Consider the following 14,187-nt stretch of genomic DNA (forward strand, 5'->3'; position numbering starts at 1 on the left):
AGCCAGGGCTTATCAGTCAACCAACAGTGCTTTTCTCTCACAACAAACCAGCATAAACCACGAGTTTATCAGCCCACAAACGGCCTGTTCGATGGTTAGTTTCCAGACTGGCTGGTGCTGGTTTGTTGTGAGAGAAAAACACTGTTAGCTGGCTGGCTGAAACCAAGGCTGAAACCAACCAAAATATTTGCGGAGTGAGGCGTTTAGCTTCGCCCTATAGGCTGTACTAGCTACGAGTGTTCAAACGCTGTTCAGGTGGTCACAATGCAGGTTGCAGGAGCAGCAAATGCACCAGCAACGCTGCGATCTACAGTGATTCCTCCGTCGTCTCCCCGCTCTAGGCCGAGGCCAAACGGCGTCAGCCAAAGTTCCAACGCGCAACGAAACATTCCATCTCTGATCCCTCTACGGAAGATTCAAACCACCCGCCTCTCTCTAGTCTAGGCCTTGTTTGGATTGAAACTTTTTTCAACCTGATGAATAGTACCATTTTCGTCTTATTTGGTAAATATTGTCTAATCGTGGACCAACTAGGCTCAAAAGATTCATCTCGTGATTTCCAACTAAACTGTGTAATTAGTTATTTTTTTACCTATATTTAATACTCCATGCAAGCGGCTAAAAATTGATATGATAAAGAGAGAGTGAAAAAACTTGAAACTTTGATGGGATCTAGCCCTAATCTCATCACAAAAGATACGCACTCCTCTGCGTGCCGTCAGACTTCACTCGAGCCTGAAAAGCCTGGCACACGGCACAGGCGCGCAGCCATCAGCTATTCCTCGCGAGTCTCTCTTCAACTCCTCTTTACTGCAATATACTTGTACGTACTAGTCTACTACTGTAGTACGGATCTACTGGAACTGGGGCACTGTAAACCATGAGCTCATCACGCCTCTTCTGAACTCAGATACATAAGCTGATGCTACCTTACATATTCAGAATAACGCAATGCGTTCCGAGTACCTACAGATACAAGAGATACACGCCGCTCGGCGTCAAATTTCACTCTAACACGACTGCCGGTGGTAACTAGCCAGGCAGAGTGTACATAAATAATCCAGATACTCCTTTGCGCCCATCACAATACCTCAGAAATTCAGGGACACGGTGACATACTGCGCCAAAATTTATGAAACTATTTCATGGACAGATCCGTGCTGTTGGCAGGGAGTGCTCGACTCGTTTTGACAGAATATGATTGCCATGAAGCTACATTATACAGACAGATAAAATGATATTTCACTCCAGGGGAATTAGGAATGAGGCAATTCGAAACACCAATGTTCTGCAGCCTGGAACCTTTTACCTATTTTGGCTGCCGGATGAAGTTGCCTGTTCCTGTCCAGTGGTGGGTTATGGAGGTGGAGTGCTACCACCAGTGGTCAGTATTCGACTTCAACAGGTCCTCTAGCGATGGTTCGCCTTTGCATGGTCAACAATTGCCAGATATGTGTTCTGCGACATTAGGTGCCATACTCTTCGACATGATCCATGATTTCCTCAAAAACTACGGTGGGTCTCTGTTGCTGTTGTCACCAGGTTAGTTAAGATGCAGAAATTTGAACCATTGCCAGTTTGCATACAGTTTAGCTTCGTCATCAAATGGTAGCATTTCTCCTGGAAGGCCATCATCTAATGTAGGGTTCTGAGAGAGAACTGGAAGCTGCTCCCTGTACCTCTTTGCCATTTCCTCAGCTTCTGAGAACACTTTCTGCATCAGTACAAGACAAGTGATACTAAGAATAGATATATAGGAGGGAGATTCATCAAACAAGAGATGGAGTATTCCAATATATAGCTAGGCTGGAGTGCAACTCAGTATCTCACCTCTCTGTCGGAAAGAAACAAACCAGGTGCACTCTCGAGTTCTGCTATGCTGTTGATCAAGTAAACTTTCAGAATCAGAAAAAAGGGCGTACCCAGTGCAGAGAGCTCCCGCTCTGTGCGGGGTCTGGGGAAGGGTGTCAGTGGCAAGCCTTACCCTCGCCTGTACAATGCGAGGAGACCGCGACTCGAACCCGGGATCTTCCGGTCACAGGCGGTAAGACTCTACCGCTTGCACCAGGCCCGCCCTTCAAACTTTCAGAATCAGAACTCTACCATATATGTTGATTAGACCTTACCACAAAGAAAGTATTCAGTAAAATCAAGACAAACACAGCAGCTAGTTCACAACTGAATAGAGCCAGTGCTAGTGTGAGGTCAGGTTTACCTCAGTGCAATTTTGTCAGGGACATTTGACTTGATCACGACAACTTTCACCTCATCATCTATCTTCAGGACGTCACTTACTGACAAAACATTGCCTCGACTAATATTCGATATGTGAAGTAAGCCACTGCAAATTAGTAGTTGAGTACACTATTAGTTGCATTTATAGGGATGTGCGTCTTGATTTCTCTAGGTCATTGGATTGACCCAAAACTCATGCAAATGAACTAATCTAGATTTCTTGGCTTAATAAGAAAAAACAGACAGTTTTTTAGCTTATGCAGTTATGCTTGATTGTAAATACACGAACGGCATGCAGCCTTGTAAATACACCTTCTGTTTGTCCCAGCAATCCTAACTTGTGCACCATATGGAAAAATCTTGCGAACAGTCCCTTGTAGGAGGGTTCCTTCTTTAAGATAAGTCATTTCCTGATGATTAGTAATTCAGTACATCAGTACATTCAGCATTACAAATTTACAATATCTTTTGCAGTGTTAGTTATTTGGAGACAAATTCAATGTCCAGAAGCTGATTTATCATTGACAATTTGGCCAAGTATGATGGAATTCAGTACATAAGTGCAACTCTGCAAACAAATAACCGACACAATTTGGATGTACAGAATTTAATGTGTCTCAACATACTTGATTGTCGTAAACAGTAAAATACAATTAGTATTTTGGGCACTTGATCATCCCCTCCGTCCAGAAATGATAATTGTATTTGACCAAAGGAAAGTCATGGAAGGGTGGGCCTGGTGCAAGCGGTAGACTCTTACCGCCTGTGACCGGAAGGTCCCGGGTTCGAGTCGCGGTCTCCTCGCATTGCACAAGCGAGGGTAAGGCTTGCCACTGACACCCTTCCCCAGACCCTTAATTTCTCTTATAAAATGCATTCAATTGCTAAAAAACAATGTAATCTCAGAGGCACTTTAAACACAAATCTATTGATGCAAGTTTTATGCTCTACACTTGCATATAATTGACTAACTGTTGGTCAAAATTTATAAAGTTTGACTTCTCCTCTGGTCAAACATAATTATCATTTCTGGATGGAGTACGATTCAATTTATAAAACATGTATGTAATATGTAAAACAAAACCATAGTTGTAGCTTATAGAGAGATGTCTGTGCACCAACCCATGCTTTCTTCTCACTAATTATCAGGTCGTTAGTTTCTTCATCGAGCCTTGCAATGCACACACGAATGCTGCAACCGATCTGTATGCCAAGAAGCAACAAGCCAACGAGTGATATCAGCCAACATAACCACAAGATTTAACTTAAACATCTGATAGCACAGTCCCTTATTTAATAAAAACAAAAAACAGAAAGCACAATCTGTTTCAAGTATCATAACCACGTAATAACGACAATCAAATGATGAAATGGGCATTAACAGTACTACATCCAAAAGCTCCTTACTTTGTTTTTCAAGTCTGTAAATGAACTTATCCTGTCGACGAGCTCAAATTTAGGAAGGAATGCTCTCACACCCTGAAATGAAGTTGGCCTAAATCTTAGCCTTGAACAGAAGTACAAAATAACACAACTGGAGACCATTTGATTAGTAGAAGGGAAGGGAAGACTCTTCCTTGCCTCAATTCTTGTGAGTAGCCCCCCAGTGTTCCACTCGTAAATTTTCACCTCAATTGGCTCGTCGAGTTGCAGAATCTGTCTGACAAAAATGAACACGCACCAATCACTGCATCAGCACCTATACTATACGAATAACCAATGTCTGAAGGGAGAACAAATGCACTCGACCTGCCTGGCGCGGTGCCACGCGAGGCGCCGGAAGAGCCGCCGCGCCGACAGTAGTGGCCGCCCGCTAAGCGTCCGTCCAAGCACCTCAGCGAATACTACGGTCCCGGGCGCCACCAGCGTCCTGCTCCCGCGCTTCTGCCTCCGGGCCTCCTTGTCGTCGTCCACGGTGGGACCCGCCACGACGCCGATGCTCCCCGGCCCAGGCAGAGCTTGTCGCGTCGGCGGATCAGCACTGTCGCGGTCGAGCGGGAGAAGCTCCTTGGCGAGCAGCGTGGCGAGACGGTCGGCGCCGACCGCGACGTCGAGGCGCGCCTCGGTGCCGGAGACCACGACCCCGACGGCGAAGTCGCCCGGCTTGGGGTCGTAGCGCCCGTCGGTTCCGCTAGCAGATTCAGAATCCTGGACGTGGCCGGCGTTGAGTAGGCGGACGAAACCGGCGGAGAGCGCGTCGTCGAGGCGCTTGGAGCTGGCGCACATGACCGGCTGGGCTCGGCCTCGCCCTCGGGCCTGGGGCTGCGCCAGCCGAGGGGATGGGACCAGGGCTTTGGCGACGTGGAGGATGGGTTGCGGCTTCGAGAGGGGAGGGAGCGGCGGCGCCGGCGTCGGCATTTCGTCAGTCGCAGCGCAGGCGTTCCGGCCGTCGCCAACTCGGCCAGTTTACTTTATCCGTAACGATATTTCTTTTCTCGAAATCGGAAATGAGTGGGCTGGGTCGAATGCAGTTAGGCCCGTGTGGTGCTACTCTTTCACGGAGCCCATGATTGAGATATCAGCCCAGGTAGAAAGAGAGGGGACAGAATCGTGGGCTGGGACCTGTCGTCTTCGTCTCCGGCGGAACAAAGCGGCGGCGAGGCGGGACATAGAGAGGAGGAGAGCCGAGAGCGGGATGGGGTACCTGTGGCGGGTGCGTCTGTCGTCGTTCGCTGCCGGCGTAGCGACGGCATCGGCGGCGGGGTTCTTCCTCCTCTACAAGGACCACCTGCTTGCCCGCGCCGCCATCACCCGCCAGGTGAGTCCCCGGCCTCCGTCTAGCCTTTTTTTTTCTTCTGGCGGATAATCTGATTAATCACCCCGGTTCATTTGCGAATCTGTTTGTTGTCTAGCAAAATTAGTCCCATCTGGTTGTCTTCCTAGGCATTCTCACCTTTCCGTGATCTGGTCGCCGCGGCGTCCTGGGCGACTAATTATTAGCCCCTGCCAAATTTCTTCCCTTGTCCGATTATTGATCGAAATGCGCATTTTTGGTTCCCAGAATTGAAATGGACTAATTGCAAAACACGGCCTCGTCAAGGGAAATGTGGAGTTGATTCCATTTCATGTGATTACAAGCTCGAGCTGTTCGGACTTATCTATGCTTGCAACAAATTGATTTTAGGTTGCTGAAGAAGATTGCTGTGTAATGAGAATGCTATAGAACAGACATGCCATGCTCGGCTGTGTAGTCAGAGCTTCATCCAGAATTTGCCAGGCAAATTGACACCAATATACATCACATGAATAATGTCCTTTTTATTGCGACAATGTTGGTGTTCTGTGCATTATACATGTGTAGGGTGCCAACACTTGCCATTTTGTTGGTCTTATCAAGGCATTCTGTATTATGACTTATGGATCTCCACAAACTGCTTATCTTTTAATTCTAACTATAACTATGCGTTGCTGTTGAGTCACATGTTTTTTTAGCGGTGTTGAGTCACATGTTTGTTGTCAAACTATGAATGAACCCTTAGAGTTAGAGGCACTGTTGGTGAAACAGAGTTTGCACTCATCGTATGAGAGATATTATGATAGTCTCAGCGCACCTTGCATCTGCCAATTGCATTAGCTAACAAAGTCAATCAAGCTTCTTCTATGGGAGTATTATCTATGCCCTGGTGCATTTCGTACATTGGCTTACCAAATTAACTTGTGGTGCTCTATTAATTATCAAGAATAGTTAACTAGAGGATTCTTGTAACTGAGTTCCTGTGGTTCTATAAATGGTAGTTGAACTTAAATTTACTTTTATCTATACTTTTGGTGTAGTCATCTGTGCATAAACAAGTAAACTATTCTTGATTTTGTGCATTTAAATTCTGTTGTGGAGTAATTATGATTGTAGTGATGTTTCCTTTTTGTTCGAAATGTTACAATTTACAACCTCATGATGAATTTTCCATTTATGTCTTTGTTTTCTCTTATGAGGCTGGTAGTTGAACACAACATTTTGAAAGAGGACTACATTTAAAATTGGTTTGTGTTTGACTAGTGGTTAAGATTTGATGTGCTTGTTTCCAGGTGGAGGACATTAAGGAAACTTCTGAAAAGCATTATGCAGCCCTAAATAAGAGGATATCGGCACTGGGAAGCAGAAAAGATTCTGGAACTATCAAAGAGGCATCAGATTAATTCTATGAGTTGGGCTTATGTCATGGTTACATCTGCCCAGGTGTTTTTGATTTCTGCATGTGGTATAAACTGCAGTATTTTAAGCTGTACTGTTGTGTTGTTGAAATTCTATGAACTCTGAATTTGAATTGTGTCACACTTCTGCATGTCTATGTCATCTTCTTGAGATGGACAAAGGCCAAATAAATACAGTTTTCTTGATAGAATAAGTTGTCAGATGCGTGCAAACTATCTTTTTTTTCTTCTATGTGACCATTTGCTAAGCAACAGTTTTGACACTTGTTAGTCTGTGGCTCTGTGCACTGCATTGCTTTTGAGCACTTGAGCAATATACTTGTGAATTTTATACAAGCACTGGTGACTGCAAAGCATGTAATGAGATGGTTCCTTGAACTTCAAGCTGGTATTCAATTTGACTGGTGAGAGTGAGACTATCTTCCTAAGTTCACTTTTCTGCTCTATGTCGGCCAAGTCCTGGTTATAGGTCGTAGAGTAAATCATGCCTTGCTCTTTCTTGTAACCATTCTTCAAACGTGTGCTGATATCCAGATTTTGGTTGCAGCCGCAAATTCAGGGGCATATCACAATTGACACATTCAGAAGGGCGGGCCTGGTGCAAGCGGTAGAGTCTTACCGCCTGTGACCGGAAGGTCCCAGGTTCGAGTCGCAGTCTCCTCGCATTGCATAGGCGAGGGTAAGTCTTGCCACTGACACCCTTCCCCAGACCCCGCACAGAGCGGGAGCTCTCTGCACTGGGTACGTCATTTTTTTTATCACAATTGACACATTCACTCTGTGGTGGCATCCTAGGGAATAGGAATCATTATCTTACCAACTGCAATGCATGGAAGATGATAAGGAAACGATCTGACACCTCCACAAGGATGGTGAGCAAATGACCAGCCTTGCTTGCTGCTGCAATGGTGAGGAACTTGGTTTCCAAAGGCACAGTGAGAACATATTTGTGGAACCGGGTCATTGGCTGATCATTTTGGTGGATGCTAATGGACACGCCTTCCTGGCTTTCTTGGTGAACAATGGTGGTCACTGCACATTCAGGAGCATTGTAAGCTCATGCCATGCACTGTGCAGTGTCCTGGTGCGGCTGAGTGTTCTCTTACCAATTGCCACACATACGAGTGAAGAGATGATGGATGGATGATTTGCCGTCTTCATTGGATTGTGAGGAAACTTGGTTCCTGAAGGCTTCACGAAAACATGTCTGCAACATCAGAGGCGTCTGACAGATGTTTTGAAGCATGGTATTCATGGCGATCTTGGTGACCGACAATGTTCTGGAGGGGCTTTGTGCTCACAAGCACGGCCTCGCTGAAAACAACTTCTGTCAGTCGGTGAAATGCCATTCGATGCACTTACCTAACTAGCTCTGCATTCTGGCATTCATAGTTGTTGTTTGAATAGAAACTTGTTATCATAACTTATCTGATTCTGATAGCGTTTGATTGTGTTATACTTAAGAAGCAAGAAACCGTGAGTGTGACAACCAGAATGAGGTCACCAATGTCGTCATTTCAACACACAACATTATCTATCTATTATTCCTAGACAGCTGTGCAGTCAAATGTGACACCGTGCTCTGCGGTTGCCATGTTCACGTCACTACCTTCACCAGGCTACTTTTTTCGGATCTAAAATCTGACCCAACAGCCAGAAGAACTCAGGTTGGACAGTGTGGTCCGTTCCACTGGGGACCTAGACCAGATGGCCGGGCTATTCACCGAGCAGGCTGCTATGTACGCCGCAGCGCGCCCGGCGTACCCGAAGGATCTGTTTGCCAAGCTCTCGGCGCGCACTGCTCACCACCGCGGCGCTTGGGACGTTGGTACTGGCAATGGCCAGGCAGCCATCGGTGTAAGCATGCATCTCAAGTCCCTGCTGCTCTCTATAGAGCAGCGTCTTCAATTCAATCTCTTCATGTTTAATTCACACACACACACACACACACACACAAATCTCTTCATGCTTACAGTGACGCCACCGTGCAGGTCGCGGAGCACTACGACAGCGTGGTGGCCACGGACACGTCCGCGGAGCAGCTGTGGCACGCCACGCCACACCCGAAGGTCCGGTACATGCACACCCCCGACGCCACACCGGGGGAGGAGGACCTTGTCGCCATGCTGGGCGGCGAGGCCAGCGTGGACCTCATCACGGTGGCGCAGGCCGTGCACTGGTTCGACATCCCGGCGTTCTATGCCGTGGCGCGCCGCGTCCTGCGCAGGCCCGGCGGGGTGATCGCGGTCTGGGGCTACAACTACGGCATGAGCCCCGTGGAGGACATGATGGCGCGCTTCTTCCACACCACGCTGCCCTACTGGGACCCCAGAGCTCGGTACAACACTGCTAATCCTGACCAACTATGTAAATAATGCACCAAAAAGGAAACAACGAGCATCTTTGTCAGATGTGTGATCCTTCATCCATGCCTGGTATCATGCAGGTATTGCACTGACGGATACCGGGACCTGCCGTTCCCGTTCGAGGACATCGGGCTTGGGAAGGAAGGCGAGCCGGCGAGCCTCGACATGGAACAGGAGATGTCGTTCGAGGGCCTGATCGCCATGCTGAGGTCGTGGTCGGCGGTGACAACGGCCAAGCAGCAGGGCGTGGACCTGCTGGGGGAGCGCGTTGTGAAGGAGCTGGAGGAAGGGTGGGGAGGGGCGTCGCTGGTGCGGAAGGTCACCTACAAGGGCTTCCTGCTGGCAGGCACCCCGGGGCCCATGGCTGATGAGTTATGTTGCTCTTAGCTTCCTGCGATTGGACTGGGAGTAATAATCATTTGTATTTCGTAAATAACATGGCATTAATTTTGTTGCCATCTTCTATGATCCATTATTCCTACTTTTTTAATCACGACGATTTGAATGGTCTGACAAGTAATACTGATGAAGGCTCTGTTCGTTTATCTTATAATCCGTCTTTTTCAGCTTGTTTTTCCAGCCGGAACAGTGTTTTCTCTCCCAACAAATTAGCCAGAACAGTGTTTCGGCTTGTTTTCCGCAAAGCGAACGGGGCCGAAAACAACGCGTGTTTTGCCACATTCAATGAAGAAGGAAAAAAAAGACATTCCAACATATTCTTGAATTTCACAGCAGAAAGAGGAAATGGATTCACTAGAATTCCAAATACTGAGATTTCTTAGGGAAAAAACTCTGTAGACTTTTAAGAAAAACTGCTAGAACCGCCTAGCTTTGAACCCAGGAGAAAGCTAAATTAAAAGCTTTGATCATGGCAAGTCAAATTTCAAGTGTGATGACAAAACAGGGCCTAGATCACACCTAGGTATTTACTTCCTCCCCGCACGCAAATTTTGGATCATCACGTTTTATTTCGTTTTCCTCGTCCTCTTCATCGCCACACACGCATCACCATTGTCCGGTTGTTCCAACTCCCAACCTCGTCCTTTTCCCTCAGCCACCAGCTGCGTTCCTTGCTGCTTTTTGTTCCTTTGCCCACTGAATTTTGAAGTCCTCGACCCTAAACCGGTAAACCCCAAATTCTGAGTTGTAGGAGAAGCTGGGGCTCACTAGAGACGGAGGAGGTGGTAGATTTCAGGGTGTTCGGCTGGTAGATAAAACCACTATAGTTCTGGATGATTCAACAGTGTTATATGAGACAAGAACAGCCGAAGCATAAAACAATTTGAGAGGTAACTTAAGTGTGACTGTGTGAGGGGAGGGAGGAAAAAAAATCAAATCCAAGGTGGAGTCAGAAACATAAAAGAAACCGGAGCTTCATGCAACATGACCGAAAAACGATGTTTACATTAAAAAAAGAACACCACTGGGTTGCTTTTCATTCACGGCACTGCTAGCGCCCGCCTGCAGTTGCAGTTCATCATATCCGCACCTCCGTTTCACACGTCCACACGGGGGCGGGGGCGCTACCCAGACATCGCCCCCCCCCCCCCCCCCCCCGCAGGGGCCATGCCGCCCGGACGTCGCCCGCGCGGGGACTGGTCGCGCTACTAACCATGCGCATCTCATGCGCAACAACCGATCCATTTTTTAAACATCCAGATACAACACTAACATATAAAAGAAGACGGATGAAACACATGAAACATATGTCTGAAAAACTTACAAAAACACTTGAAAATCATTGCAAACATACATAATATCTAAATAAAACACTTGCAACATATGTGTGAAACATATACAATATCTAGATAAATACACTTGCAACATACGTCTGAAAAAACAGATGAAACATTGTGAACACACGCTTGCAACATACGTATACAACCATTGTAACATATGCAACATTCCAATCTATTTTTACAACATCCATATATAACACTTGCAACATATCTCTGAAACATCTAAAACACTTGAAACATACTCTTGCAACATGCGCTTTCAGCGCAGCATCTCCTTGATGTTGTGGAGAATAGAGGCTCGTCGGCGTGTGGAGTTCATCGGTGTAGAGCTCGTTCATAACGCAGAGCTCGCCGCTCTTTGGAGAAGGCCACGACGGTCCGCTTCGGTTGGGGGGGGGGAGGGAAAGGGCCGTGGGGAAGGCCTGCTGGTCGTCGCTGCTAGCACGAGCTGTCGCTGGAAAGGGACAGAAGTGACCGGACGGGCGTGATGCAGAACGGAAACCGCGCGACAGACGGTGAGCTCCGTGGAGAGGGAGGAAGGCGAGCGGCAGCTCTCAGCCGCGGTGCAGAGGAAGGATGGTTGTCGGCCTGGCGCGGTGGAGCACAGCCGCGATTCAAGAGTGGGGTTCGAGAATGGGTGCGAGCATGGTGGCGATTCGAGACGTGAGATGGGTGCAACAATTGGGCGAGTGGTGGTGTTAGGCCGTTCGGGCGGGTAGAGGCCGACCAACAGTTGAACGGACGTGCCCATAGCATTTCGGTTTCATTATATCTTTTGAGGGAAAAGGATCTGGCAGTGCATAGCGAGGCAATAAAGATTTGCGATGATTCAATGAAGGATTCTGGTGGTTGTGAACTTGTGACGTGGGTTAGTTGCGGATTGAAGATACGCCCATGGAACAATGGCATCGAACGTACACGAATTAGTTGCGGACTCTTTTTGAGAGGAATGGTCTTTTGAAACGCAAAGATGTTTTTGTACTACTTTGTACATAATATTGAGCACTTTTCTGTGATATACGAGTTAAATGCAATTCTAAAATAGTACCAAATTTAAGTATTTTAAGTTTGACTATAAAAAATATATTAATATTTATAATATCACATAAGTATTTAATAGATTTGTTATATGATATATTTTCATACTAATTTGTTGTCCTAAACATCAATATTTTTATCTTTATATTTTGGTCAAACTTTAGATTTGTTAGCTAAGAATGTAACTAGAATTGCATATTTTTATAGACAGAGGTAGTCGAATTCAATGGTCTTGCTCTGCCGTGATTCTAAAACAGACGTGGTTGCTTGTGTTTCATCCGCTGATGAGGTAGATGCAGGTAGACTGTTGCAGCAAGCCGTTCCCATGAAGGTACCACCTCTGTCCATAAAAATGCAATTATAGTCGTATTCTGGTTGATATGTCTAAAGTTTAACCAAATATATAGATAAAATAATAATAAATAAATAAATAATATAAAGGACTCTAAAGTTATTATCTATCCGGTGATATTAAATTTTGACCCTTGCACACGTGTCCGTTTCCGATACGAATCATACCTCACTCGGAGCTCATACGTCCGCGTCCTATCCGGTTACAATACGAAGACCGGATCCACGTGTCCGCGTCCGAAACGAAACCCTAGAAGCTCATACGTCTATGGCTGGATATCGAGCTAGCTCGGCTTGTTATAGCTCGGCTCGTTAGCGAGCTCGAGCTAGCTCGTTTGGCTCACGAGCCAAAGCACACAAACACAGTACATAAAAATTATAACCGCAAGTTAGCAACAAACACATCACATACATATTTAAAATGGAATAAACAAAATACATATGAATTTTGAACTCGTCTCGTGTGAATATGATGCCGTGGGGTAGGCCGGTGGGGTAACTGGATGGGGCCATGTGGTCTATTGGTCTAGGAGTTTAGTGTTTTAATCGTGTTGGGCCATAGGCAGTGGAATATATGAATTGCTTAAAGTTGTATTGGGCTGGACCGAGGAATATATGGGTTGATTGTAGCTGTTGTCATGTGAATCACCTTGGCTTGTTTTGGCTCATGAGCTGGCTCGTTAAATAAAAATTCAAACGAGCTGAGCTCAAGCCGGGCCACTAATGAGCGAGTTGAGCGAGCTAACGAGTTACGAGTTTTTCGTCTAGGCCTACATACGTCGCATCCGACTATTGAGGTTCAATTGAAAAATTATGCCCCTAGTGTAACACATTGGCATACCTCTAGTATAGGTAAAAATATTAGTGATTATGACACGAAAGAAGTACCAATAGTATAAAAGTGCATCACATGCCCAATATAATAATACTTATTTTATATTATAAATATTATTTTTTATTTCCAGTTAGTTAAACTTAAGAATTTTTACTTCGACGGAATTACTATTTTTAAACGGAGGAGGAGGGATGCTAAAAATGAGCAAACTTGGCTGAAGCCAATCCCATGTTGAGAGTTGTCCACAAACAACAACCATCTCACCCATCCCACTGTGGCCCCGTTCGCTGGTCTGAAACTTGACTGAAACTGACTGAAAACACTGTTTCGGCTAAATTATTGTGAGAGAAAAACACTGTTCTGGCTAAAAAAAGAAGCCGAACAAGCCGAGTATGGGGTAAGCCGAACATGACCTGTGTGTTTTCCTCTGACGGTGAGTATTGAGTACTCCCGCGTCCTAAACTAAGAGGGTGTTTGGTTCCTCCTCCTAAACTTTAGTCGCTGTCTCGTCAGATGTTTGGGTATATGCATAGAATATTAAATATAGACTAATTACAAAACGAAATGCACATATTGAAACTGTTTTGCGAGACAAATTTTTAAGCTTAATTTGTACATAATTTGACAATGTGATGCTGCAGTAACGTGTGCTAATAATGGATTAATTAGACTTAATAAATTCATCTCGCGGATTACTGACGAATTCTATAATTTATTTATTTTATTAGTATCCGAACACCTCTTGCGACACCTCCTAAACTTTAGTCACTAGATCCAAACACCCCTAAATCTCCACCTCGTATTTCGAGCATTCAAACAATCTAAATTTTGACTAAATATATATATTAAAAATAATAGTTGTGATATCGTATAAGTATCATTAGATTGATCACATCACATATTTTTATAATAAACATATTTAGAGATATAAATGTTGATACTATTTTCTATAAATCTAATAAAAGTTGATATTGGTTGACTCCTCGATATGAGATGAAAACTTATTTTGAAATAGAGAAATAGTATTTAGCAGACCCTGGCCTAGACTCGAGAGAGAGCGAGAGATGCTCTATCCAAGGTCTCGTTTGGATCCTACGGATTTCGAGAATCTGAACAGAGAAAATCCCACGATCCTAAATTTTCATTCAAAGCTCTAGATTTTATAGAAAAGAATTTTAACTCACATAATTTAGTTTTTTCGAAATTCAATGAAGATGTTAGAGTTTTTTTTTATCCAGATTCTCGAAATCCCCTGGGTCCAAACGGTACAGAACAAAAGATAGCTCTGTGGGCCCTAGAAACCAAGGGGAGTGTCTAAGGCAAAAGGCGGTAGGACCACACTGTCAGTGGGCAACCCCTCTTCGTCCCCGATTTTATTTTATGTATTTATATTTATTTATTTATTTATTATCACTAACGAGTAAGAAGAGAGGGCTGGCTTCCTTCCAACGCCACCAACGCCAACGCCAAC

The 14,187-nt window shown here is 45.3% G+C and overlaps 3 protein-coding genes across 10 annotated transcripts; 2 read left to right on the forward strand and 1 right to left on the reverse strand.

The window, feature by feature from the left end:
- Positions 1-925: 925 nt before the first annotated feature.
- On the reverse strand, positions 926-4,675 carry LOC136450079 (protein PIGMENT DEFECTIVE 338, chloroplastic-like). 7 transcript variants are annotated; one of them, XR_010758254.1, is made up of 9 exons: positions 3,985-4,675; positions 3,817-3,891; positions 3,643-3,714; positions 3,358-3,438; positions 2,548-2,645; positions 2,216-2,341; positions 1,985-2,075; positions 1,831-1,879; positions 1,646-1,714 (listed from the first exon to the last, which is right to left on the reverse strand). XR_010758254.1 is itself a non-coding variant. In XM_066450356.1 (8 exons), exons 1-8 carry the CDS (start codon positions 4,591-4,593, stop codon positions 1,544-1,546), a joined length of 1,281 nt encoding a protein of 426 aa, XP_066306453.1. In that variant the 5' UTR covers positions 4,594-4,675; the 3' UTR covers positions 926-1,543. The 7 variants fall into 7 exon arrangements, 2 of the variants coding, with proteins under 2 accessions (XP_066306453.1, XP_066306454.1); XM_066450356.1 differs by lacking the exon at positions 1,985-2,075 and having other exon boundaries at positions 926-1,714; XR_010758253.1 differs by having other exon boundaries at positions 1,618-1,714; positions 1,831-2,075.
- Positions 4,676-4,726: 51 nt separating this feature from the next.
- LOC136450081 (uncharacterized) lies at positions 4,727-6,581 on the forward strand. Its single transcript, XM_066450360.1, has 2 exons — positions 4,727-4,993; positions 6,262-6,581. Exons 1-2 carry the CDS (start codon positions 4,742-4,744, stop codon positions 6,370-6,372), a joined length of 363 nt encoding a protein of 120 aa, XP_066306457.1. The 5' UTR covers positions 4,727-4,741; the 3' UTR covers positions 6,373-6,581.
- Positions 6,582-6,659: 78 nt separating this feature from the next.
- LOC136450080 (uncharacterized) lies at positions 6,660-9,277 on the forward strand. 2 transcript variants are annotated; one of them, XM_066450359.1, is made up of 5 exons: positions 6,660-6,791; positions 6,935-7,066; positions 7,183-8,244; positions 8,379-8,725; positions 8,834-9,277. In XM_066450359.1, the coding sequence occupies exons 3-5, from the start codon at positions 8,095-8,097 to the stop codon at positions 9,138-9,140; spliced, it is 804 nt and encodes a 267-aa protein (XP_066306456.1). In that variant the 5' UTR covers positions 6,660-6,791; positions 6,935-7,066; positions 7,183-8,094; the 3' UTR covers positions 9,141-9,277. The 2 variants fall into 2 exon arrangements, with proteins under 2 accessions (XP_066306456.1, XP_066306455.1); XM_066450358.1 differs by having other exon boundaries at positions 6,728-7,066.
- Positions 9,278-14,187: the final 4,910 nt, after the last annotated feature.

The sequence above is a fragment of the Miscanthus floridulus genome, chromosome 5, assembly GCF_019320115.1.
Source record: "Miscanthus floridulus cultivar M001 chromosome 5, ASM1932011v1, whole genome shotgun sequence".
NCBI lineage: Eukaryota > Viridiplantae > Streptophyta > Magnoliopsida > Poales > Poaceae > Miscanthus > Miscanthus floridulus.